The sequence below is a fragment of the Microcaecilia unicolor genome, chromosome 10 (assembly GCF_901765095.1).
Source record: "Microcaecilia unicolor chromosome 10, aMicUni1.1, whole genome shotgun sequence".
NCBI classification, from domain to species: Eukaryota; Metazoa; Chordata; class Amphibia; order Gymnophiona; family Siphonopidae; genus Microcaecilia; species Microcaecilia unicolor.
In genome coordinates this window covers 129186839-129214303 of record NC_044040.1, presented here as the reverse complement: position 1 = coordinate 129214303, position 27465 = coordinate 129186839, and the positions used below count along the sequence as shown (strand labels likewise).

The 27465-nt window shown below is 50.4% G+C and overlaps 1 protein-coding gene across 3 annotated transcripts in view; it reads left to right on the top strand.

The window, feature by feature from the left end:
• The window catches only part of UBXN7 (UBX domain protein 7), a 588902-nt gene that overhangs the window by 121441 nt on the left and 439996 nt on the right, over positions 1 to 27465 (top strand). For all 3 annotated transcript variants that reach the window (XR_003943538.1, XM_030215927.1, XM_030215926.1), the window contains exon 3: positions 6915 to 6982. Coding sequence is in view for 2 of the 3 variants with exons in the window: in XM_030215927.1 (XP_030071787.1) it covers positions 6915 to 6982 (68 nt within the window). In the remaining variant the exon portion in view is untranslated. The remainder of the gene's footprint in view (positions 1 to 6914; positions 6983 to 27465) is intronic.

The following is a 27465-nucleotide window of genomic DNA, read 5'->3' as shown; positions in this document are numbered from 1 at the left end:
GCCAAACTGACTCGGCTCTGAGCTCCTAAGGCCGCGGCTGGTTGTTCTCGCGCTCCGTGCCATCCTTGCCCGGCTCTTGTGCTATCTCTGGGCTCGTGCGATGGTGTCTACTGTTTGTCCACCTTCTACTCTTTTCTGAATTCTAAGTCCTTGTCTGCTTGTCCTGGCCGCTGCCACTGGTCTCTTAGTTGGTTAAGGTGATATCTCTGAAAGATGGACTGAAAAGATAGACTAACACAATGATCATTACTCACTTATCTGGATTACATTCGTGCATTGAACCGGTGAGGCCCCACAATTGCAACGTTTATTTATCACTATCTTTCAGCGATATACATATCTATACCTGTACATATATTCATACCAATATACATACACGTATACTTGCCATATGTGTTGCCATCGGCATGATAGTGCTGCCATCCGAACCTGCTTTTAAAATATGAAAGAAAGAGAGAAAGATATGATTGAAACGAGCCACTTAACACTCCAAAATTTTCCTTTTCTTCTGTGCAATTCTCATAGCTATGTTATACTACCATGTGCTGGTGGCTGTTGGGGACACCCGAAGGCTGGCATACCTTTAATTTCCATCCATTACATTTATTTAATACTTTCTTACTAAGGACTCTGTAAATTTAAGAAACAGGCCCATTCTGAGGTATTAGTCACTCTAAGTCAACTGCATCCTCAAGATCCATGCCTTCATAGCGACAAGCACGTGGACTTTTTTTTTTTTTTTTTGTGCCACATACCGCCTTGTGGTCAGCGTAAGCTGTAGGACACCACGGGTTTGTTTGTTTTTTTGTTACCATATGTTGCCATCGTCATTAGCGTGCTGCCAACTGAACCTGCTTTTAAATTGTGAAAGACAGAGAAAGAGATGAGACATAAGCAAGTTCGATTGTTATCAGAAATTTCCCTGTTCTGTGCAATTTTCCTATCTATATTCAACTGCGATCTGCTGGTCACTGGTGAGAACATATCTTTCAAAGGCCACACGTCCATAATTAGGACTCGTAGTCCCCCCCCTCTTTTTTTTTTTTAAACATGCGTCTGTCCTGGGTAATGGCAGAAACAAATCAAGATCGAGTATACACATAAACTAGCAGGAGTTTAAATTGTTGGGCAGACTATATGGACCGTGCAGGTCTTTTCCTGCCGTCGTCTACTATGTTACTATGTTTGTTTGCTTGCTTTGTTTGAATGAATAGCAATGACGGCTGCGTGAGGGAGTGGAAACAGAGATTACCCAAATTGGCTTCCTTGCATACAATGGACTAGATAGGCTCACTTCCACTATTGTCTATTAAGCCTCCTTGCAGCAGCTAATAGGTTTGCATGCTTTGTTTTGATTGTACTGGATGACGGCTGCTTAGGGGTAGTAGAAACAGAGCTTAACCAAATTGGCTTCCTTGCTTACAGTGGACTAGATAGGCTCACTTCCACTCCTGTTTATTAAACCTCCTTGCTGCATCTCATAGGTTTGCTTGCTTTGCTTTGAGTGTACTGGATGACGGCTGCGCAGGGGGAGTGGAAATAGCGATTAACCCAACGATGGCTCTTACCAAGATGGCCGCCCCTGGCTCTTACCAAGATGGCCGCCCCTGTTCTTCCCATCCCAATATGGCTGCCATGGGAACATCCCCCTAAACTCCGATCGGGCTATCTAAGATGGCTGCCGCCTGTCCTAATCGTTCGCATGGCCGTCCAGCGAAAACTCCCCGAAGGAAAACCCTTGGATGACTGCAACCTGCACCAGCCGTGAGTTCGCGCATCTCCAAACCCCCCTTTTCTTTTTCTTTTTTGTATAGACCCCGCTCCAACCGCATGGCACCCAGAGGAGGAGTCCCAACCACGCCTCCCGCGGCCCGCAAGGGGAATCTCCCCCCCCCCACTATCCAAAGTTGTTTTTTTTTTTTTGTCGGGCAAGGCCGCAAGGAGGCCGAGCACCGGGGAAATGTGCAATGCCGAAGTCATTGGAAGGGGGCGCCCGCAGTCCACCCTCCCCAACCGCCAGTCCCGCTCTAACCCGATTCACCGACAGCGTCGCAACCCCAACTGACCACAATGGGGCTGGACATTGGGGCCCAAAGCAAAGAATCCTCACCCGATGCCGACCACCACTCATTGGGAGAAGGGGGGGGGCCCCGAGCCGAGTGATGATGCTCTCCCCGTCTGACCGCTCCACCGCTGTTGGGATCCCAGCCGAGGAATGTAGAGCTGTCGGGCCGCCAGAACCCCACGCGGCCACGTCGCGAGCCGTGCACGAATCAGCACTGGTCGACATGGTCCACCGTTCATGGGTGCGAATCGGGGACATATGGGCCGCCTTCCCTCGCGTCTCGGGCTCGGCTCGTGCAGCGTGTATGGGCGCGCTCCCGCCCAGCGGGGGAGATCGCAGAAAATTACTGTTGTGGGATCCAGAGCGGCGTAGCCGCATGGCCTCAAGCAGGGCTTTCTCACGGCGCTGTTTCTTCATTGCATGCTGGTGCCCGGACGCCTGAAGAGGTCATCCGGGCTCCGCTCAGGGGCTTTTAAACCCCTTTTAGTTCCCCGCCCTTACCAGCGGGGTGCCCTTGGGTGGCAGGAACATGCCCGCCACACCTCGCTCGCACCCCGCTGGCACAGGTGCGCATGCCCGTCGGGGCACGGCGCCATGTTATAGGCGACTCCATGCACCCGTGGGGGCACTGCGCCTTGCTTATCTTCTCACTGCCTACCTCCTCCTCCTTATTAACCCCAAGGAACCCTTCCCCCTCCCAGCTGCAGACCGTGTCCATGTTAAACTGCTTAGTTAGCCAGGGAGCTTGAGCTACATAGGGATCATGGTCTGTCCTTAAAGGTTGTCCCTGAAATGGCATGGAATCTGGCTGTCTGAGTACCCCCTGCTTTCTCTTGCCAGGCCAGGTTTTCTACCTCCTTCAAATACCTAGGCTGTGGTCGAGGGTAAAATGAGGGGGGGGGAAATTTTCTCTGCTCTGCCTGCCAACTTTAGATGAGGCTACTGAATCATCACAGCATCCATACTTTTTCTTTTAGTTTCAGTTCCACTGCAGTAGCACCTGACAAAATGACCTTACAGTGTTCACCTCCTATGCAGGTTGGGCACTGGGTACTGACAGCGGTGGAAGTGAACAGTGCCCCAGGGCTGAATTTTTTTTTTTTTTAAATGTAGCAACATAGCTATTGAATTTTATCTTCTAATATTTTCTATCCATAGTGCCTTCCTCATACCGGCACTTTAGACATTATCCTCTCTCTTTTCAGGTTTGTGTGGTTTCCTGCCAACAGTGCCAAATCTGTCACATGGCGCTTCCGATATCTTGCATAGCTGCAGCTGGGTTACCAGATAAGACAGTTTCTGTGTGGAAATAGCTCCATTCAGAGGAACTGTAACTCTTGGTCATCCATTGCCACAGAGGGATAGGAATGATAGAAGTCCCCTACTATGGCCCTTACTCGTGGCCTCTCAGTATATCTTGCAGCAATTCCCTGTTTGCTCCTTAGAACAGATAGATCCCATTGTCTTACCTGAAAGAGGACCCATTGATTTCACCCAGAGAGAGGAATCTGAGACCTAAGTCACCAACTGTTTGCTTGGGACCCCCACCTGGGCAGTTTACCTGGCTATTTTCTCCCTTCTGTGGGAGGGGTCAGGAGAAAGAAAACTCAGAAAATGAAGGTTATAGTCTGTATATAGCAAAGGCCTTTGGGAGAGAGTGACAGGTGCCACATAATCACAGTGGATCTTTACCAGGACTGTCCAGTTTCACTCAAGCACTTTCACCCTTTTTATTAGAAAAGCATTAAGTCATAGGTTAATAGGTGAATAGTTTTACATCATAAATCATAAGTTGCAAGCTATGGATGATCATTGGTTAAGGTTATATTCTGCTACCATCAGTGGGTCAGTGGAGATTTAGGGCACAGTTAACAACATTTAGCAATTCCAGTAAAGAATCTGGCTATTTTAAAATAAGGAACTCTCCTTGCAACTAGTACACATTATTTATCAGAACACATCTGTGTGTTTAGGGGTCTGGGGGCATGTAGGTTAAGGGTGTTTTATCATTCTCAGTTCTTTGTTCCCTTCCCTAACTTACATAAGACACGCTTGTCCTTAGTTACAACTTCTAGCATCTGGACAGGATATTAATTACTAAGCAGTTTCAGATTGTTTTGGATCAGCAAGAAAGCATTGTTAACATTTTCATCCTATTTTCCCTTCTAACATTTAACTGTTAATACTCCCTTCTGGACCAGAGGCACCATTCTTATAGATGTTGTGAATATCATCAGGGGCACCCAAGACTCCCCCCAAGTGGCTGTGCCACTGATTAAAGACCCAATATCTTCCTTTCACCTTCCCTCAGGTCCCACACTCTCTTCCTCCTTCCCTTCTATTCCCAGGCCCATTATCTCTGTCTTCCCCCTCCTCCCCCAAGTCCAACACCTCTCTCATCTCTTTCTCTTCTCTCTCTCTCTTCCCTTCCTCCCTCCTTTCTACTCCCAGGCCCATTATCTCTCTCTTCCCCCTCCTACCCCCCTCCCAAGTCCAACACATCTATTTTTTTTCCTTCCCTCCACCCTCTCCACCCCCAGTCTGTTCTCTGTCTCTCTCTGTCACGTCTGTGGCCGTGACCACCCTCAGACTTACCTCATTTCTGGGGGCCAGCAGCTCTGCTGGCTTCTGTCTGTCTTTGTGTTTGTCTTGTCTCTAGTCTCTGTGCTGATTGCTTCACTAGACCTCACCTGTGTGGGCTATGCCTCTCTAGGGAGCCAGCATCTAAGATGGCTGCCACCGGCTCTGTGCCAGCTTCCAAGATGGCTCCTGCTTGTCTTTCCTGTGGGCTCACTTCCTATGTGTGTCAAGCCTCTCTTTGGGGTCAGTGTACTTCCTGCTTCTGTCCTACTGCTGGTGACTCATCAGTGAGAGCCTTCATAAGGAAGTACTGTGCTTGCAGTCAGTGCCTTTGCATAAGTGTTATGCTCTTAGGCCAGGTCAGGTTAGTAAGTGTCTGCTGCACTACTGCTTAGCCTCTCTCTGGGTTCCAGCCCCGCTTCTTTCTGTGTCTGTGTCTCTGTTGTCCTTCCGTGGGGGGTCTTTCCTGCCACTGTCTGTCTGTGGACTGCGGTCCTTCCTGGCTTACCCTGTGTTTGGGGTGAAGGCTCTGCTCCTGGCTTACCCTGTGTTTGGGGTGAAGCCTCTGTTCCTGGCTTACCCTGTATTGGGGTGAAGCCTCTGTCCCTGGCTTACCCTGGGTTGGGGTGAAGCCTTTGTCCTGGTTTACTCTGTCTGTTCTCCTGTCTGCCCCAAAGACCCTTGGCCTGTTATTCCTGGTTACTCTGTTTGCTCTGCTGCCAGCCCAAGACCCCTGGCCTGTTCTTCCTGGTTTGCTCTCTTTACCCTAAGTCCTGCCTTGCCTAGCCTTTGTGCCTACCCTGCTTGTATATCCTGAATCCTGTATCTGTCTAGCTAGAGTGTATTTCCTGGGTGGTTATTCCTGTATCCTGTCTCCACCTAGCTAGAGGGTTTACCCTGTGGGTATTCCCGGATTCCCGTTCTGCCTAGTGTGTATGCTGCCCTAGTCCTTGCTCCTGCTAGGCTTCTGTACGCCTTGTGTTCCTTGGTCTGTCTTCTGGGTCTTGCTAGTGGCTGAGCAGCAGCACACTGTCTGAGTCTAGTTCCATGCCCTGTTGCCCTCGTGTATCCCAGACCCAGGGTGGGTCCTCTGGATCTTCAGTTCCTGCCTTATCCTGCAAGTCCTGCCGGCTGCCTGCACTTCGAACTCCGGAGGAACGGTGGCTAGGTGCAGGTGAAGCTGTTCCTGTCTCATCTGTTCTAGTTGCCTGCCTTGTTCTACTCCAGTCCAGAGTTCCAGTACTGCTCTTCTGTGTTTCCAGTCCCGAGGTGGTCTTGCCTGCCGCTGCCACTCCTCGGCAGTGGCCCAAGGGCTCACGTACTCCAGTCCTGCCTCGAGGACCTGACAGAATGCCAAGGTCCTCGAGAACGCAACACTCTCTCTCTTCTCTTCCTTCTCTCTCCGCCATCCTTCTCCTTCAGTTCAGCATCTCTTTCCTCTCTGGCCCTGCCTGTGGTTCTCTCTCAATTCCCCCCTCTCTTCCTCCTCGCCCTCATGGTGTGACATTTCTCCCTCCCTTCACAGACCTGCCCACAGCTTTCTGAGGTGCCCTCCCCCCCCCCCCCCCCCCCCCCAAGTACATCTTCAGCCTTGTGGCATCCGTACTGAAAGGCTGCCTGTGGCCTGTATCGGGCCTTTCCTTCTGACCCTACCTGCCTTTCCAAAAACAGGATGTTGGGTCAGTTGGAAAGGACCGATGCAGGCCACAGGCAGCCTTTAAGAATGGCTGGCACTGCAGGTTTGAATACTTGCTTTTCAAAAGGTACACGGGTGGGGGGGGGGGGGGCCAGACACGAAAGAGAACCGCGGCCAGATCAGGAAGGAGAGGGAGATATGAAGGACCATGCACGGGGGAGGGGGAAGGAGGGAGAAGGTGGGCAGCACGTGATTAATTATTAATTGCTATTAATAATGTGCAGCCCTAGTATTATATATTTATTTTACACAGCTTTTTCTTCTTTGCACAAATTATCATAAAATCATGTTAAATTGTGCATTTAAATGTCTACATGTTTACAGAGTGAGAGAGAGGTTGCATTTATAAATTACAGAAGATGTTGTTATACTGGGCATTACTTCCCCAGCCCTAGCTGGCTACTCTGTCATGCCTCCCAGCTGGCAAAAGTTTCTGGGGAAAACACAGATGCAAGCTTGAAACTAGTGTGTGACAGAAATAAAAGGGTTGCATATAAAATATTCCATCTTTGTGTTCACATACATTTTATATATTTGACTTTATTTTCATATTTTTGTATTTTCTCTCCTTAGGGATGAGGTTCGAGCACCAATTCCACAGAAACAGGAAATTCTGGTAGAGCCCGAGCCTCTCTTTGGTGGTGAGTTCTTTTTAAAACCTTCAGTCAATTAAATGAAGGATACCTTGAGTGATTGAGACTGAAAGGAACTTTTTGTGAATGTGACTGCAGAGGGTGTGAAACAAGGATGTTCTTCGAGGGCTTAAATATCAAGTTTGGATAGGACCACTCTGACGTTACTTTTTTTTTATTTTTTTATAAATAATACAAGGTCTCACTCTTTATTCCTCTTCATCTCTGTCTCTTCAAAGAGCTACAGACCTCCTTGCATCTTCTGGCATTGATCCTGAATGACAGTGATCACTATAATCAGTGTATGCTGTACTAGAGTTCAGTGCCATGGCTTTGGATGCTCTTCTGGATTTATCTCCCCCTTTCTTTGCTTTTCTTATGGCTTGGTTTCCCTTCCTGTGTGGACTTTATAAACGATAATTTTGTTAGGTATTTTGTTGGTCTGCTTTAGTTCTGCGTTGTATTTCTTTAAATTACTTATTCAAGACTGTTTTCTTGATTTAATATAGTTGAACATTCCATAAAGAAAAAAAAATACATTTTGTCCTAGCAACCATTCTGGTTGAAACTATATTTTGTGAGAGAGTGGGAAAACTAAGAGGGTAATTCGATAAAGGGCACCCAGAAGGTGTGGAACCTGTTCTATAAAAGAATGTAGGTACATATTTTTCTTCATAGTATTCTAGCGGGCAGATGTGCACGTGCGTTTAGGTGTGACCACTTAATACCAGCTATAAATTTGGTGTAAATGCTTGCGCATAGGTTGCTTAAAAAATGTGTGTAAATTATAGTATGCTATAGATTAACATGCATAACTGTGCACTCCACCCATGTGTATGGCCACCTTCAAATGATATGCTATCACATTTAGGTGCCATTTAATAGAATAGCATGTAGCTGGAATATTGACCTTTATGGATGTCTGTACACATACATGTATCTGCCAGTACCTTGTTGATGACACCCATCTTATAGAGCAATGCTTCTCAACCTTTTTTATATCCGGGCACACTTTCAAGTTAGTATGAGCCTTGAGGCATACCAAATCAAATTTCATAAAATTATCATATTTGCGAATTGTTGGCCACTGATGACATGACTGTGAAATGGCAGAAAATGTACTTAAAATGAAAAGGTACGATATTGAAAAGCCTAAAGCATAATTTGACAGGTAGAGATTTAGGAGAAGAGTAGCCGAGACCATGACAGGATTTAATACATAAAGCAGTAAAAGAAAACCATCCCTTTCTCTGCCCCACCCACCCCCCATACACATGTCCAGCCTGTCCCCCTTTATCCTCTCAGTGCACTTAGCCAACGTATCCAACTGTCTGCCTTTTCTTGCCCAGTGCATACTGCCACCTCTTTCTGCTCCCTATTCACACACACATACATCCAGCCCATTCCTCCTTCTCCTCATTTCGCACCCCACTCTGGAATTCACATGGCCAGCCCGCCTCCCTACCCTTCTCTATATACACACTACCACCTCTTTCTACTCAGTGTACTAACCCACCTGTAGTCAAAATGGTCCCTTGTACCCACACACACATGTACAGCAAGCCCATCCCCTCCATGCACATGGCCAGTCTCTCCATCTCTCTGCTTCCTCACACCCAATGCACACTACCACCTCTTTATGCCCTCACCTCCTCCCCTTACACTCATACAGCCATCTTTCCCTCTCATCCTCCACCATACCCAATTCAACATGGCCAGTCTGTTCCTCTCTTTAGTCCCACTCCCAGCTCCCTTTTCCCAAATGCAGAATGCCACATCTTTGTCTCAAACACATACTTACAACCAACATGTCCTTCTCTGTGCTTCCTACACACACATAGCCCTCTCTCTATCCCCCATCCCCCCGTGAACATGGCCAGCCTCTCCATCTTTCTGCCTCCTCCCCACATAAACACAATCAGTCCATCCTTCTCTCTATTGTCCACACCCCATGCATACTGCTATTTCTTTCTGCCTCACATGCATGCACACATTCACCATGCCCCTCTCCCCCTCCATACACACAGCCAGTCTATCCCCTCTGTCCTTTCTTAATGCGCGTGGCCAGCCTGTCACCCCTCATCTGTTTCCCAAATGCACACTGCCACCTCTTTTTGCTACAAACACACACCAGCAGCCAGCATGTTCTCCTGTGTCCCTAATACATACATATGTGAGCCCATCCCTCCCTCTGTCCCCCCCACCCAGTGCACAATACCATTTTGTATCTCTCTGCCCCCCTGACCCAATGTACATTGCCACTCTTTCTGCCCTACTGATTCATACTCATACAATAACATGTCCCTTTGTGTTCCCCCACTATCCCCAAGAGGCACTGGTCTCATAATTTAAACCTGATCTGACACAAGTCTGCTGTAAAGACAACCAACTCCGAATATTGTGCAGGATGGGATGTGGTTAAAACCCTGTCTGATGTTACATAGTAACATAGTAGATGACGGCAGAAAAAGACCTGCATGGTCCATCCAGTCTGCCCAAGACAAACTCGTATGTGTATACCTTGAATTTGTACCTGTCCTTTTCAGGGCACAGACCATATAAGTCTGCCCAGCAGTATTTCCCGCCTCCCAACCACCAGTCCCGCCTCCCATCAGCGGCTCTGGTACAGACCGTATAAGTCTGCCCTCCCCTATCCTCGCCTCCCAACCACCACCCCCTCTTCCCCCCAACTGCTCCGCCACCCAATTTCAGCTAAGCTTCTGAGGTACCTGTTAAACTAAAACTATATTAAAGTTGTCATGTCACCTCAGGCCAACATACAGTTCCTTCACTGCAAAACTCTATGCACAAGCTTGTGCAAAAATACATCCAGAACCTTACCATACTTATAACTACCAGGTCTCAAAGAGCAACAACCTTATCTATGAACAGGTGGCACTGTAAATATTACACTGGACGCTAAAACATCAATACACCACCTAGTGAGAAAACAGAACAAACAGGACTGCTTCAGATGCCCCATGCCGGGGGGATAATCTTTTCGCAGAGAAAGTAGAAGAACTGGTTGACCAGATTAAAAAGCATACCCCACCGAGGGCTGATATGTTCTGTTCTTAACACAAGCAGGTACTTGCAGGGGAACTCTCTGCCCTTCTAAAGGCCCATGTGGTCAAGCCCGTTCCACTAGGGGAAGAAGGGCAGAGATTCTATTCCAGGTACTTCCTTGTGCAGAAAAAGACAGGGGGGATGTGTCTCATCCTAGACCTGAGGGCCCTGAACAAATTCCTGGTCTGAGAAAAGTTCAACATGGTTTCCCTAGGCACCCTTCTTCCCATGATTCAAGAAAACGGTTGGCTATGCTCTCTGAAGGATGCATATACATATATCCCAATACTTTCAGCTCACAGGAAGTATCTTCGGTTTCGGCAGGGAATGCATCACTTTCAGTACCTCGTGTTGCCTTTTGGCCTTGTGTCAGCTCTCAGGATGTTTACCAAATGTCTAGTGGTAGTTGCAGCGTCGCTACGCAGACTGGGAGTGCATGTGTTCCCTTACCTTGACGAAAGGCTGGAGAGGAGTACCTCGGAGGACAGTGCTTGGGGGTCCCTGCGGAAGAGTATTCAGGTGCTCGAGCTACTAGGGTTCATAATAACTACCCCAAGTCCCATCTCTCCCCTGTCCAGCAATTGGAGTTCATAGGAGCCCTGCTCGATACGTGGGCTGTTTGAGCCTACCTCCCGGAGACGTGTGAGGACAACTTTCTGTCCCTCGCATCCAAGGTTCAGACAGCACATCAAATCACAGCTCAACAGATGTTGAGGTTGTTGGGCCACATGGCTTCCACAGTATATGTTACACCCACGGCACGTCTTCACATGAGATCTTGCTCAGTGGACCTTGGCTTCTCAATGGTATCAAGCCACGTGGAGCCTAGAAGATGTCATCCGAGTGTCCCGAGCTGATACACACTCTTCAGTGGTGGACAATTCGATCCAATCTGACTTTGGGACTTCCATTTCAAATTCCTCAGCCACAAAAAGTGCTGCCGACGGCTGCATCGCTACTGGGGTGGGGGGGCTCATGTAGATGGGCTTCACACTTAGGGTGCCTGGTCCCCCCAGGAAACAGATCTTCAGATCAACCTCCTAGAGCGCTGAGTGATCTGGAGCACTCTAAAGACTTTCAGAGATCAACTATCCATCCAAATTATCTTAATTCAAATGGACAACAAAGCTGTGATGTATTACACCAACAAGGAGGAGGGCACTGGATCTCGCCCTCTGTGTCAGGAAGTCATTCAGATGTGGCTCTGGGCACGCTGTCATGGCATGTTTCTACAAGCCACTTATCTGGCAGGCATATACAACAGTCTGACCGACAGACTGAGCAGGATAATGCAACCTCACATGTGGTCCCTGAATATGAGCGTAGCCCGCAAGATCTTCCAAGCATGGGGCACCCCCTCGTGGATCTTTTTACCACTCAACTCAATCACAAGGTCCCTCAGTTCTGTTCCAGGCTTCAGGCCGACAGACTAGCGTCAGATGCCGTTCTGCTACATTGGGGAACAAGCCTTCTGTATGCGTATCTTCATAAGTATTGCCACACTGGGACAGACCAAATGTCCATCAAGCCCAGTATCCTGTTTCCAATAGTGGCCAATCAAGGTCACAAATACCTGGCAAGATCCATGAGAAGCTCAATACATTTTATGATGCTTATCCCAGAAACAAGCAGTGGGTTTTCCCAAATCAGTTTAATAATGGTCTATGGAAGCCACCCAGACCCTTTTTAAACCCTGCTAAGCTAACCACCTTTACCACATTCTCTGGCAATGAATTTCAGAGTTTAATTACACGTTGAGTGAAGAAAACTTTTCTTCGTTTCTTATTAAATTTACTACTTTGTAGCTTCATCGCATGCCCGCTAGTCCTAGTATTTTGGGGAAGAGTAAACAAACGATTCACATCTACCCATTCTACTCCACTCATTATTTTATAGACCTCTATCATATCTTCCCTCAGCTGTCTCTTCTCCAAGCTGAAGAGCCCTAGACACTTAAGGCTTTCCTCATAGGCAAGTCGTCCCATCCCCTTTATCATTTTTGTCACCCTGTTCTGCACCTTTGTTGAAACTCAAGCAAGACCGTGGAACCATGATTCTGTGCCCTACTGGCCACATCAGATATGGTTCCCTCTTCTTCTGGAATTGTCCTCCAAAAAACCATGGATATTGGAGTGTCTCCTGACCCTCATCAGTTAGAACGAGGGTTTGCGTCTGCATACCAACCTCCAGGCTCTGGCTCTCATGGCTTGGATGTTGAGAGCCTAGAATTTGCTTCCTTAGGGCTTTCAGAGGGTGTCTTCTGGGTCTTGCTGACTTCCAGTTAAGATTCCACTAAGAGGTGTTACTCTTTGAAATGGAGGAGGTTTTCTGTCTGGTGTGACAGCAAGGCCATAGATCCCCTTTCTTGTCCTACACAGACCCTGCTTCAGTACCTTCTACACTTATCAGGTCTCAAGGACAACTCTGTAAGGGTTCACCTTAGTGCAATTAGTGCGTATCATCAATATGTAGAAGGTAGGCCTACCTTTGGACAGCCTTTAGTTTTTCGCTTCTTGAGAGGTTTGCTTTTGTCAAAGCCCCCTGTCAAACCTCCACCAGAAAACAGCAAGGCAAATGATCTGCAAACTCCAAGATGGAAGGACAAAAAAAGCAGATCAATCAAAGAAAATAGTTTATTGAATGACAACCAAATAAACAAATCAGCCTGACACACAGCCAGTATCGGGCTGATTTGTTTATTTGGTTGTCATTCAATAAACTATTTTCTTTGATTGATCTGCTTTTTTTTTTGTCCTTCCAAACCTCCACCAGAGTCATGGGATCTCAACATCGTTCTCGCCCAGCTGGTGAAAGCTTCTTTTGAGCCACTGAATTCATGTCATCTGAAGTACTTGACCTGGAAGGTTGTTTTCTTGGTGGCTGTTACTTCAGCTCATAGGGTCAGTGAGCTTCAGGCCTTAGTAGTACATCCACCTTATACAAAGTTTCATCACAACAGAGTAGTCCTCCGCATGCACCCTTAGTTCCTGCCGAAGGTGGTCTCAGAGTTCCATCTGAACCAGTCGATTGTCTTGCCAACATTTTTTCCCCGTCCTCATGTCCACTCTGACGAAAGCAGCTTGCACACCTTGGACTGCAAGAGAGCATTGGCCTTTTACGTGGAGCGGACGAAGCTGTTCAGACAGTTCGCCCAGTTGTTCGTCTTCTTTGATCCCAACAGGAGTGGAGTTGCCGCCATCGGTAAACACACCATTTCCAGTTGGCTAGCAGATTACATTTCCTTGGTTTATGCCCAAGCTGGGCTGATTTTAGAGGGCCATGTCACGGCTCATAATGTCAGAGCCATGGCTTCGTTTGTAGCTCATTTAAAGTTAGCTTCCATTGAAGAGATTTGCAGAGCTGCAATGTGGTCTTCAGTCTATACATTCACATCTCACTACTGCCTTCAGCAGGATACCCGACGCGACAGTCGGTTTGGGCAATCAGTGTTGCAGAATCTGTTTGGGTTCTACAATCCAACTCCACCCTCCTAGGCCTGTTTTATTCTGTTCCAGGCTGCACTCAGCTAGTTTGTATATAATTTCAGGTTTATCTAATTTATGTCCTCACCGTTGCGAGGCCCAATTGACCAATATTTATTGTTTTTGGGTGAGCCTGGATGCTAGGGATACCCCACTTCTGAGAATGAACTAGCCTGCTTGTCCTTGGAGAAAGCAAAGTTACTTACCTGTAGCAGATATTTTCCAAGGACAGCAGGCTGATCATTCTCACAGTACCGCCCACCTCCCCTTGGAGTTGTCCCTTTTTTATTTTTTCTTTATGCTTTTTTTTATTAAACTGAGGAGCACGGTCACGTGGTGGGCGGGAAGGCACTCTGCGCACGCGCAGTTGAGCATGGAGCACGCGTTAGAGGGCTCTAGCAAATTTTTTGATATTTCTTATGCCGGTTCCCGAGCCGACGTGGATCATCGATCCACTTGTGAGAATGATCAACCTGCTGTCCTCAGAGAATACCTGCTCCAGGTAAGTAACTTCTGTAAGGTCTCCACCACCGGGAGACTCTTGGAAAAGTCTCCTGCACCGGTAGACTCTTGAGTCCCTCGGCCCTTTAGCTGAGCTGTGTTCTGTAATCCACTGCTAAAGAGCACACTGCAATCCACAAGGTCAGATCATTATACTTTATTGTAATCCCTTTGTGTTAACTGTTTTCCGAGGACAAGCAGGCTGCTTGTTCTCACTGATGGGTGACGTCCTCGGCAGCCCCTCCAATCGGAATCTTCCTAGCAAAGTCCTTTGCTAGTCCTCGCGCGCCCGCGCGCACCGCGCATGCGCGGCCGTCCTCCCGCCCGAAACCGGCTCGAGCCGGCCAGTCTTCTTTCGTCCGCACTCGGTACGGCTGTGTTTTTTGTCGTGTCGAGCCCCGGAGAGTCGACCTCGCGCGTCCGTGTTTTATTGACGTGTTTTTCTTCGGAAAAGTTTCTATTCTGTCGGGAAGTGCTCCGAAAACCCCCTTGGGTTTCATTTTCCCCTTCCCGTATTTCCAGTTTTGCCCCGGTAAGTTTTCTTTCGTCGTCGGGGTAGGCCTCTTTTCGGCCTCGGTCGAGATTTTTTCTCCCTTAAAGTTTTGGTGCTCCAAATTCGTCATTTCGGATTTTGACTTCGCCGGCGTGATTTTTCCGCCCATGACATCGAAGCCTTCCAGCGGCTTCAAGAAGTGCACCCAGTGCGCCCGGGTAATCTCGCTCACTGATAGGCACTCTTCGTGTCTTCAGTGTCTGGGGGCCGAGCACCGTCCCCAGAACTGTAGTCTGTGTTCCCTGTTACAAAGGCGGACTCAAGTAGCGAGATTGGCCCAGTGGAACGTTTTGTTCTCGGGCGCTTCGTCGGCATCGGCACCGGGGTCATCGTCTGCATCGACGTCATCAGCGTCCAGACCTTCATCCTTGGCTGCCAGTGCATCGAGTGCATCGAGGCATCGGCCCTCTGCATCGGCACCGAGACATCGGATAGCTGCATCGACGTCGGTGGTACCGGGACCTCGTCTCCTGATGTCGTCGGACGGTGGTGCATCGAGTGGAGTGCAGGTGAGGGCTGTCCTTTCCCCTGCTGGTGGCGGTGAGCCCTCGGGTGGGTCTCCTCCTACCCTGAGGGCTCCTGCGGTACAGCCCCCCCGAGATCGACCCTCTTCGGTCTCGGCCCCGAGGAAGCGACGGATGGATTCTACGTCCTCCTAGTCGGTGCCGGGAAGCTCCGGTGACATGCTTCGGAAGAAGTCGAAGAAGCATCGACACCGGTCCCCTTCCCGCGTCGGCACCGAGAGCTCTGGGTCGCCGAGGGAGTCGGCACCCAGCAGGCATCGGCACCGAGAGGATCGCTCACCCTCTGTTCAAGAGGTGTCGATGCGCTCCACTCTGGACAGCCCGGAACAGCCTCCACGCCCGGAACAGGTTCTGACGTCGACGCCTGCATCGACCTCCATGCCTTTCTCTGCAGCCGCTCTGAACGAGAGCCTCCGGGCCGTTCTCCCAGAGATTCTGGGAGAGCTGTTGCGCCCTACCCCTCCGGTACCGGCGGTGCTTGCGCCTCCGGTACCGTCGAGCATGGCGCCGGCTGGCCCATCGCCCGGGGTGAGGTCCCCGAAGTCGGTACCGCGTGCGGTACCGCGTGCGGTGCCGACTGCGGCCACCTCCCAGGAGGGCTCCCCGACTACGTCGGCGGAGGGAGCTTCGCCGATGCGGGCGAGGGAGTCTACCTCTCGACGTCCCCATCGTGGACATGGCTCCACGGAGTCGAGCCGGGCGCGGTTGCAGACGCAGGTCCGTGAACTTGTCTGATACCGAGGGTGAGGCCTCGTGGGAAGAAGAAGAAGATCCCAGATATTTCTCTGACGAGGAGTCTGAGGGTCTTCCTTCTGATCCCACTCCCTCTCCTGAGAGGCAGCTTTCTCCTCCCGAGAGTCTGTCTTTTGCTTCCTTTGTCCGGGAGATGTCTACGGCCATCCCCTTCCCGGTGGTTGTGGAGGACGAGCCCAGGGCTGAAATGTTTGAGCTCCTGGACTATCCTTCTCCACCTAAGGAAGCGTCCACTGTTCCCTTGCACCATGTCCTGAAAAAGACATTGCTTGCGAACTGGACCAAGCCATTAAGTAATCCCCACATTCCCAAGAAGATCGAGTCCCAGTACCGGATCCATGGGGACCCAGAGCTGATGCGCACTCAGTTGCCTCATGACTCTGGAGTTGTGGATTTGGCCCTAAAGAAGGCTAAGAGTTCTAGGGAGCATGCTTCGGCGCCCCCGGGCAAAGACCCTAGAACCTTAGACTCCTTTGGGAGGAAGGCCTACCATTCTTCTATGCTCGTGGCCAAGATCCAGTCTTACCAGCTCTACACGAGCATACACATGCGGAACAATGTGCGGCAGTTGGCGGGCTTGGTTGATGCTCTTCCCCCTGAGCAAGCCAAGCCTTTTCAGGAGGTGGTCAGGCAGCTGAAGGCGTGCAGAAAATTCCTGGCCAGAGGAGTTTATGACACTTTTGATGTTGCGTCCAGGGCCGCTGCTCAAGGTGTGGTGATGCGCAGGCTCTCATGGCTGCGTGCCGCCGACCTGGAGAATAGACTCCAGCAGCGGATTGCGGACTCGCCTTGCCGTGCGGACAACATTTTTGTGGAAAAAGTCGAGCAGGTGGTAGAGTCTCTCCACCAGCGGGACACCGCATTCGACAAGTTCTCCCGCCGGCAGCCTTCAGCATCTACCTCTACAGGTAGAAGATTTTTCGGGGGAAGGAAGACTGGTCCCTATACTTCTGGTAAGCGTAGGTACAATCCTCCTTCCCGACAGCCTGCGGCCCAGGCTAAGCCCCAGCGCGCTCGCTCTCGTCAGCAGCGTGCGCCTCAGCAAGGCCCCGCGGCTCCCCAGCAAAAGCAAGGGGCGAGCTTTTGACTGGCTCCAGCAGAGCATAGCCGACATCCCATTGTCAGTGCCGGGCGACCTGCCGGTCGGGGGGAGGTTGATAGCTTTTCACCAAAGGTGGCCTCTCATAACCTCCGATCAGTGGGTTCTGCAAATAGTCCGGCAAGGATACACCCTCAATTTGGCCTCAAAACCTCCAAATTGTCCACCGGGAGCTCAGTCTTACAGCTTCCAGCACAAGCAGGTACTTGCAGAGGAACTCTCCGCCCTTCTCAGCGCCAATGCGGTCGAGCCCGTGCCATCCGGGCAGGAAGGGCTGGGATTCTATTCCAGGTACTTCCTTGTGGAAAAGAAAACAGGGGGGATGCGTCCCATCCTAGACCTAAGGGCCCTGAACAACTATCTCGTAAAAGAAAAGTTCAGGATGCTTTCCCTGGGCACCCTCCTCCCCATGATTCAGCAAAACGATTGGCTATGCTCTCTGGACTTGAAGGATGCCTACACTCACATCCCGATACTGCCAGCTCACAGACAGTATCTGCGATTTCAGCTGGGCACACGCCACTTCCAGTACTGTGTGCTACCCTTTGGGCTCGCCTCTGCGCCCAGGGTGTTCACAAAGTGCCTGGCTGTGGTAGCAGCAGCACTTCGCAGGCTGGGGGTGCATGTGTTCCCATATCTCGACGATTGGCTGGTGAAGAACACATCCGAGGCAGGAGCCCTGCAGTCCATGCAGATGACTATTCGCCTCCTGGAGCTACTGGGGTTTGTGATAAATTACCCAAAGTCCCATCTTCTCCCAGTGCAGAAACTCGAATTCATAGGAGCTCTGCTGGATTCCCGGACGGCTCGCGCCTATCTCCCAGAGGCGAGAGCCAACAACCTGTTGTCCCTCGTCTCGCGGGTGCGAGCGTCCCAGCAGATCACAGCTCGGCAGATGTTGAGATTGCTGGGCCACATGGCTTCCACAGTTCATGTGACTCCCATGGCCCGTCTTCACATGAGATCGGCTCAATGGACCCTAGCCTCTCAGTGGTATCAGGCTGCTGGGGGTCTAGAAGACGTGATCCACCTGTCCACGAGTTTTCTCGAATCCCTGTATTGGTGGACAATCTGGTCCAATTTGACTCTGGGACGTCCTTTCCAAATTCCTCAACCACAAAAAGTGCTGACCACGGATGCGTCTCTCCTGGGATGGGGAGCTCATGTCGATGGGCTTCACACCCAAGGAAGCTGGTCCCTCCATGAACGCGATCTGCAGATCAATCTTCTGGAGTTACGAGCGATCTGGAACGCTCTGAAGGCTTTCAGAGATCGGCTGTCCCACCAAATTATCCAAATTCAGACAGACAACCAGGTTGCCATGTACTATGTCAACAAGCAGGGGGGCACCGGATCTCGCCCCCTGTGTCAGGAAGCCGTCAGCATGTGGCTCTGGGCTCGCCGTCTCGGCATGGTGCTCCAAGCCACATACCTGGCAGGCGTAAACAACAGTCTGGCCGACAGATTGAGCAGGATCATGCAACCTCACGAATGGTCGCTCAGTTCCAAAGTAGTGCGACAGATCTTCCAGGCGTGGGGCACCCCCCTGGTGGATCTCTTCGCATCTCGAGTGAACCACAAAGTCCCTCAGTTCTGTTCCAGGCTTCAGGCCCACGGCAGGCTGGCATCGGATGCCTTCCTCCTGGACTGGGGGGAGGGTCTGCTGTATGCTTATCCTCCCATACCTCTGGTGGGGAAGACTTTGTTGAAACTCAAGCAAGACCGAGGCACCATGATTCTGATTGCTCCCTTTTGGCCGCGTCAGATCTGGTTCCCCCTTCTTCTGGAGTTGTCCTCCGAAGAACCGTGGAGATTGGAGTGTTTCCCGACCCTCATCACACAGGACGAAGGGGCGCTTCTGCATCCCAACCTCCAGTCTCTGGCTCTCACGGCCTGGATGTTGAGGGCGTAGACTTTGCCTCTTTGGGTCTGTCAGAGGGTGTCTCCCGCATCTTGCTTGCTTCCAGGAAAGATTCCACTAAGAGGAGTTACTTCTTTCAATGGAGGAGGTTTGCCGTCTGGTGTGACAGCAAGGCCCTAGATCCTCGCTCTTGTCCTACACAGACCCTGCTTGAATACCTTCTGCACTTGTCTGAGTCGGGTCTCAAGACCAACTCTGTAAGGGTTCACCTTAGTGCAATCAGTGCATACCATTACCGTGTGGAAGGTAAGCCGATCTCAGGACAGCCTTTAGTTGTTCGCTTCATGAGAGGTTTGCTTTTGTCAAAGCCCCCTGTCAAGCCTCCTACAGTGTCATGGGATCTCAATGTCGTTCTCACCCAGCTGATGAAACCTCCTTTTGAGCCACTGAATTCCTGCCATCTGAAGTACTTGACCTGGAAGGTCATTTTCTTGGTGGCAGTTACTTCAGCTCGTAGAGTCAGTGAGCTTCAGGCCCTGGTAGCCCAGGCCCCTTACACCAAATTTCATCATAACAGAGTAGTCCTCCGCACTCACCCTAAGTTTCTGCCGAAGGTTGTGTCGGAGTTCCATCTGAACCAGTCAATTGTCTTGCCAACATTTTTTCCCCGTCCTCATTCCTGCCCTGCTGAACGTCAGCTGCACACATTGGACTGCAAGAGAGCATTGGCCTTCTATCTGGAGCGGACACAGCCCCACAGACAGTCCGCCCAATTGTTTGTTTCTTTTGATCCCAACAAGAGGGGAGTGGCTGTAGGGAAACGCACCATATCCAATTGGCTAGCAGATTGCATTTCCTTCACTTACGCCCAGGCTGGGCTGGCTCTTGAGGGTCATGTCACGGCTCATAATGTTAGAGCCATGGCAGCGTCGGTAGCCCACTTGAAGTCAGCCACCATGGAGGAAATTTGCAAAGCTGCGACGTGGTCATCTGTCCACACATTCACATCTCATTACTGCCTGCAGCAGGATACCCGACGCGACAGTCGGTTCGGGCAGTCAGTTCTTCAGAACCTGTTTGGGCTTTAGGATCCAACTCCACCCCCCGAGGGCCCTGTTTGTTCTGTTCCAGGCTGCACTCTCAGTTAGTTGGTAATTTTTTAGGTCAATCTCAGTTATGTCCTCGCCGTTGCGAGGCCCAATTGACCTTGGTTGTTGTTTTGAGTGAGCCTGGGGGCTAGGGATACCCCATCAGTGAGAACAAGCAGCCTGCTTGTCCTCGGAGAAAGCGAATGCTACATACCTGTAGAAGGTATTCTCCGAGGACAGCAGGCTGATTGTTCTCACAAACCCGCCCGCCTCCCCTTTGGAGTTGTGTCTTCCCTTGAAGTGTATTGTCTTGCTACATACTGGACTGGCCGGCTCGAGCCGGTTTCGGGCGGGAGGACGGCCGCGCGGGCGCGCGAGGACTAGCAAAGGACTTTGCTAGGAAGATTCCGATTGGAGGGGCTGCCGAGGACGTCACCCATCAGTGAGAACAATCAGCCTGCTGTCCTCGGAGAATACCTTCTACAGGTATGTAGCATTCGCTCTCCTCCAAAGGTAGTTCCCACCATAGAGCTAGAAGCATAGCAGTTCAACAGCATAGTATTCAAAAGAAAACAAAAAAAAAAAGCCAAAAGGTTCCAAAATCTCAGCAGTTCATGCAAAGCAGTTCTTCAAATAAAGTAGCTCAAAAAGGGCTTAAACTCCCAGCAGTTCATGTATAGCAGGTATGCAAAGTAATTCTCCAAACACGGTAGCTCCAGAAAGGGTTCAAACCCTCCCCAGCAGTTCATGTCAGCAGTTAGGCCAAACAATTCTCCAAACCTGGTAGATCAAAAAGGGTTCAAACTCTCCAGCAGTTCATGTAAGCAGTTATGCAAAACAATTCCCCAAACACAGCAGTTCAGAAAGGCTTCAAACCCATCAGTTCATGTATAGCAGTTATGCCCAAAACCACCACACCTCCTCTTTCCCTTTCAAAAGAAATCAACCTAGGGAGAGTGGCAAGGGTCCCTCTCCAACTAGGTCAGCATTATACCCTGACCACCACCCGCATGACCCTTCCTTGGTAAACCTGTTCTCTCAGCTCCCCTCATGAGAGAGCCACCTTTTCCCTTCTTCTACCAGACTCTCCTCCCAAGCAGCCCTCTGCTGTTTCACCTCCTTTCCTTCCAGTTTAGTCAGAGCCCAATCTCCATTGGCTCCTCTTTCTCTAGTTCCTCCCCACACCCATTGCTCAGCTGCTCTCCATTTGCTTGATTGGGCAGGTTCAGAACTCCTTCCCTCATCCTGGCTTTCTGGGACAGGTTTTTTTTTTTTTTTTTTTTGAGTTTGGCAAAGAAAAATGTAAATTTATTTATTGTGTTTTATCAGTTATTTTTTTTTTTTAAATACATATTTTATTAAAGATTGCTCAAATACAAAACAACCAACAATCGGCTGCTCAATAACGTATTTCTTCTACATCAAGCTTATTTATCTCCAACTTTAACCTTCCCTCCCCTCCCTCCCTATCCCAGTGGTGTGTTTGATTGTTCTTTATACTGTTCATAAAGTGTCCATATTTTGTTGAAAATCCGCATGGACCCTCTTCGCATGGCTGTCAACTTTGACATTTGGTATAAGTGTTCAACTCTCCCAGTTGCTATTTGTAATGTTGGTGGTTGCACCTGCTTCCATGCCCGGGCTAGTCCAAGCCTTGCTGCCACAAAATATTGAGTCGCCAGTCTGTGTTGCCAGCCAGATATCTCAGCTGGTTTAAAATGTAGAAGGCAGTGTTCTGCCTTCCATGGGTATTGTCTTTGTATAACTGTATCAACCAGCTGCAGTATCTCTTTCCAGTATTCTTTTATTTTCCCACATGACCACCAAATGTGAAAGAATGTGCCTCTATGGCCACACTCCCGCCAACATTGCCCTGATGTTTCCGGGAACATCCTTTGTAGTCGGTCTGGTGTGTAATACCACCCATAAAACATCTTAAAACCATTTTCATTCACCGTTTGTGCTATGGATGACTTAAGTAAATATTTATAATTACTCTTCCAAACCATTGTGGAATAGGTAGTCTGTAGTATCTCTTCCCATCTCTTTTGATATAGTACCTGAGGATCAGTCTGTCCCAGCAAAGCCAGATATATACGTGTTATCCCCCCCTTTGCCTCCTCCTCTAGTGATCGCAAGTTCTAGATCTGTTTCAGCTAGGTCTAATTCATCCTGCGCTTTCTTCTTAATGAAGCTACGCAGATTGCAATAATAGGTAAGATCTCTCTCTATCAAACCATATTCCTCCTGAAGGTCTGCAAAGCCAATCATTTCTCCATCTTTCCATGTTTGCCCTAATGTGCGCAACCCTGCTTGGGCCCATTTGTCAAAAATCTTCTCCGATCTCCCCAGTGAAAACCCTTTTGCCCAACGTATTGCTGTTTGCCGATAATACACTCTTTCCGGAAACAGACGTCTCCTCAATTGATACCAAGTCCATAGAGGATGTCTCAATCCAATAGGCATTGCTCTTATTGTGGGCACCAGTTCCTCTTTTGGTATCCACAAAATATCTTCTATTTCTCGCCTGCCCAACCATGCTCTTTCCCAATGAAGCCATTTCTTAGATGTCCCAGGTGACCACTCTGCCAAGACCCGAATCTGGGCTGCTTGGTAATATAGGTAGAAGTTAGGGACTCCCATACCTCCTCTCTCCCATGTTTGAAACATCATAGATCGCCTTACTCGTGGTGGGTGTGGGACAGGTTTTTCCAACTCCCTTCTCCTGACCTCCTCTGGGGGCTGTTGGGAATTGAAGTCCCTGTTTCTACCATGGGATCTACTCAGGGGCTGCTGGGAATTGTAGTATTTTCCTTTTCTCCAATCCTCCAGGGGAAAAGACTCCTTCCTTTCTCTACCCAGTCTCCCCTCCCTCTCGAGCCTCCTCGTTCCTCAATGTGCCTTCATTCTCCCTCTCACCCTCATATTCCTCACACTTCGCTTTTCATTTACTTTGGTCCCAGTGTCTTTTCTTTATTTATAGACTCTTGATATACTGCAGTTTGTATTACAACATATCCCTCCTCCTGTATTCAGCATTGCCCATTTGTGTCCCTGTCCATGTGCACACTATTAAGGGAGGAGACAAAGTCCAATATTGCTGTTACGTTGGCATCTTTTACTTTTGTGGAGACCATGGTATAGCATAGCAAACTAGCTCTGAGGAGCATATTCCATTCTTATCTGCCCTCTTAGGAGCTGAGGAAACATTGAAGGATATTACACTTATTTATGTGCATGAGAGAGATATAGATTTATAATATTAGTTTGACATATTCCGCATTATCTTGAAAGTAGGTTTGAGTTTAATGTGACTTACGTATTGTAGTTAAAGATACAAAGTAATGATTGCAACAGTATAGAAAAAATATTCTACAATGATAGAGAAATATGGACAATTTGTAGGAGTTTATGTAATTGATAAGTGAACAGCTAAATTTATAACTACTGAGTCACAATAGAATAAGAAACTGGAATTTTTATTGTTTATTAGAGTTGTCTAGTTGGAAGAATTTTGAAATTAATTTGAAAAGAAATGGGATTTTCCCTATCATCAAGCCGATCAATCCATAGACTGGTGGGTTGTGTCCATCTACCAGCAGGTGGAGATAGAGAGCAATCTTTTGCCTCCCTATATGTGGTCATGTGCTGCCGGAAATTCCCCAGTATGTTCTTTATCTAGCAGGTGTGTGGTCACACAGCAGCAGCTCTGGCTAGGTCTCCAAGCCTAATTGTTTAGGTTTTGTTGAGTACCTGGGGTTGAGGACTCTTCGTGAGCAAGTGCAAACCTGGTGGTGCCAGGTCCCTCTTTTTCTCCCCCCCTCCCACTGGCTCCGTTTAAAAAAAAAAAAAAAAAAAAAAAACAGAAAAATAGACGTCCTTGAGAGAAAGACGTCCTTGGTTGCAGCTACTCACTGGGACTCCAAATCGTTGCAGCTCGGAGCGAGAAGCAGGTAATTTTACCTTTTCCTAGCGGGCAGGGGGTTCCCCAAACGGTCTCCATATGGCTATGGCGCGAAAAGACGCTCCCCGGACCGCGTGCACGCGTCTAGCGGGGAAGCGGGGGGTTCATAGGCAGAGACACCTTTCTTGGGCGCCTTTTCGGAATCGGGAGGGTTCCCCGGGTTTTCCTCCAGTGCGGCGGTTTTTCCCGCCTTAGGCGCCCATCCCCCGCTGGCAGCCCTCCCGGTTGTGGCTGGCCAAGCTGCTCGGTCGGCTCCTTCTTGGGCCGCCCTTGGAGGTGGGAGACGTTAATGGTATGGTCACCCTTAACTCGGGCGACGGTATAAAGTCAGCGAAATTAAAGCGCCATTCTTCCCGCATGACTCCTTTGCGGAGTGTCGCGGCAGACGCCATTTTAGATGCGCAGCGCGCCTCTCCCCCGCTCTTGGGAGTGCAGGTTGAGAGTGCCTCTAGGGCCGTTGCCCATGCTGCAGAAGTGCACAGACTGGGGGTTTTCTCCCATGAGTTTATTTTACTGCTGCATCAGGCTTTCCTTGTGCAAAACGCTGCCCCTGCTCCCCTGTCTGATAAGGATGTTGAGGCTTCCATGATCAAGCGCCCTCGGGTAGATCTCCAGGCCCTAGGGGACTCGGTCTCCTCTGATGTGGATGAGGGCAGCGTATCTGAGTTCTCCCAAAGGTCCTTAGGGGATTCTGTGGAGGAGACTGATCCCCGCTTGGATGGAGCGGATGACCCCTCTGCAGCGCGGCTTTTTCGCTCAGAGGATTTGCCCAACCTGTTAGTGCAGGCCATGAGCATTCTGAAAATTTTCTCTCCAGAGGAAGGCCCTCTCTCAGCCTCAGCTGGCTCTGCCATTATGCTGGGAACTAAGCGCCCGCCCAGAACCTTCCACGTTCATGAAGCCATGCAGACTTTAATTTCGGCTCAATGGGATGCCCCTGAAGCGAGCCTTAAGGTAGCCAGAGCCATGTCCCGTCTGTACCCTCTGCCTGAGGGTGAATAGGAGTCTTTTCTCTGGCCTACAGTAGACTTTTTAATCACTGCGGTGACTAAGAAGACGGCTCTGCCGGTGGAAGGTGGCACTGCCCTGAAGGACGCTCAAGACAGGAGATTGGAGGCGTCCTTAAGGGTTGCCTTTGAGGTGGCCGCCCTGAGTTTGCAAGCATTGGTTTGCGGCTCCTATGTGGCCAGGGCATGCCTGACTGTTTTGCAGCGGGCTTCCCCCTCGGATTCTTCCTTGAGGGCGGACTGGCCGGCCCTGGAGTCGGGCCTGGCCTACTTGGCGGACCTCTTGTATGATATTTTGAGAGCCTCGGCTAAAGGTATGGCTCAGAAAATTTCTGCCCGGCGGTGGCTGTGGCTTAAGCACTGGTTGGCTGACCATGCCTCAAAATCTCGCCTAGCCAAGTTGCCTTTTAAAGGCAAGCTGCTCTTTGGGGACGAGCTGGACAAGATCGTGACCGAGCTCGGCACATCTAAGGGCAAGAGGTTGCCGGAGGTCAGGACTCGGGCTGGCAGTGCTCATCCTGGTCCCTCCAAGGGCCGATTTCAGGAAGCCCGTCGGTATCATCCGGGCAAGTCGGCCTCCTCTTCTTTCAAGCGGAACTTCTCCCCCAAGCAGCATTCCTTTCGCAGGGACCGCCGTCCCGGAGGTTCTTCCTCCGGCCCTCCCCCAGGGTCTCGTACCCAAAGACGGGCCCTGGTCCATGCCCCAGAGCAGATTGGAGGACGGCTATCCTCGTTTCTGGGCGAGTGGACCAGGGTAACTTCAGACGCTTGGGTTCTGGAAGTCATCAGAAACGGCTACAAACTGGAATTCTGCCGGCCCCTAAGAGACGGGTTCGTAAACTCTCCCTGCAAGTCTCCAGTCAAAGCGGCGGCAGTACAGCAGACTTTGGACAACCTGCTCCGCCTGGACGCGGTGGTCCCAGTGCCAGTAGATCAACTTGGCAAGGGACGTTACTCCATTTACTTCGTGGTGCCAAAGAAGGGAGGTGCTGTGCGGCCTATCCTCGACCTCAAAGGAGTCAGTCGGGCCTTAAAGATACGGCACTTCCGGATGAAGACTCTCCGCTCCTTAATAGCTGCGGAGAAAAAGGGAGAATTCCTGGCATTCCCTGGACATCAAGGAGGCTTACCTACATATTCCCATCTGGCCGCCTCATCAGCGCTTTCTGCGCTTTGCAGTACTGGGCCGACACTTCCAGCTCAGAGCCCTCCCGTTCGGGTTGGCTACGGCTCCGCGGACCTTCTCCAAAGTAATGGTGGTCATTGCGGCTAACCTCCGCAAGGAGGGAGTGCAAGTCCATCCCTATCTGGACGACTGGCTGATCTGAGCCCCTTCCTATGCGGAGTGCTTGAAAGCTACAGACAGGGTCATTGCTCTTCTGAGCTCCCTGGGATGGATCATCAACTGGGAGAAAAGCCAGCTGCGCCCGACTCAGTCCCTGGAGTATCTGGGAGTTCGATTCGACACACAAGTGGGCAGAGTGTTCCTGCCGGACAACCGGAGTGTCAAGCTTCGGACCCAGGTGGACCAGTTCCTAGCCTCCTCTACTCTTCGGGCTTGGGACTATGTGCAGCTGTTGGGCTCCATGACGGCCACGATGGAGGTAGTGCCCTGGGCCAGGGCTCATATGAGACCACTACAGCACTCTCTTCTTCTGCGGTGGGCGCCAGTCTCGGAGGATTACGCTGTACGCCTTCTTTTGGATCCAGCGGTGCGAAAGGCGCTGAGTTGATGGCTGAGGCCAGGCAAGCTGTCCGCAGGAATGCCTCTTATGACTCCGGAGTGGGTTGTCGTCACGACGGACGCCTGCTTGACGGGCTGGGGAGCCCACTGCCTGGGACGGACAGCGCAGGGGCTCTGGTCTCCTGCAGAGACGAAATGGTCCATCAACCTCCTGGAACTCCGAGCCATTTGGTTGACGCTTCTAGAGTTTCTCCCGGTACTGGTGCTGAGGCCTGTGCGCGTCCTGTCGGACAATGCCACGGCTGTGGCCTATGTCAATCACAAGGGAGATACCAGGAGCGCCCCTCTAGCCAAGGAGGCCATGAAGCTATGCCTGTGGGCAGAAGCAAATCTGGAACAGCTGTCGGCGGCCCGCATTGCAGGAGTCATGAATGTCAAGGCGGACTTTCTCAGTCGCCATACCTTGGATCCCGGAGAGTGGCAACTGTCTGCTCGGGCGTTCTGGGACATCACGAAGCGCTGGGGCCGGCCGAGCCTGGATCTGATGGCGTCCTCAGCCAATTGCCAAGTGCCACGTTTTTTCAGCAGAAGACGGGACCCTCCATCTCTGGGAGTCGATGCTCTTCTCCAGCAGTGGCCGACACAGGAGCTTCTCTACGTGTTCCCTCCCTGGCCCATGATGGGCAGGGTGCTTGGCCGGGTGATCCTGGTGGGTCCGGATTGGCCCAGACGTCCCTGGTATGCGGACTTAATCAGACTCTCGGTGGACGGTCCTCTGCGGCTGCCAGCGGAGTGGGGCCTCTTGCATCAGGGTCCTGTGGTGATGGAGGATCCCTCCCCCTTTGGTCTTACGGGCCTGGCTCTTGAGCGGAAGCGGCTGAGGAAGAAGGGCTTCTCAGACAAGGTCATC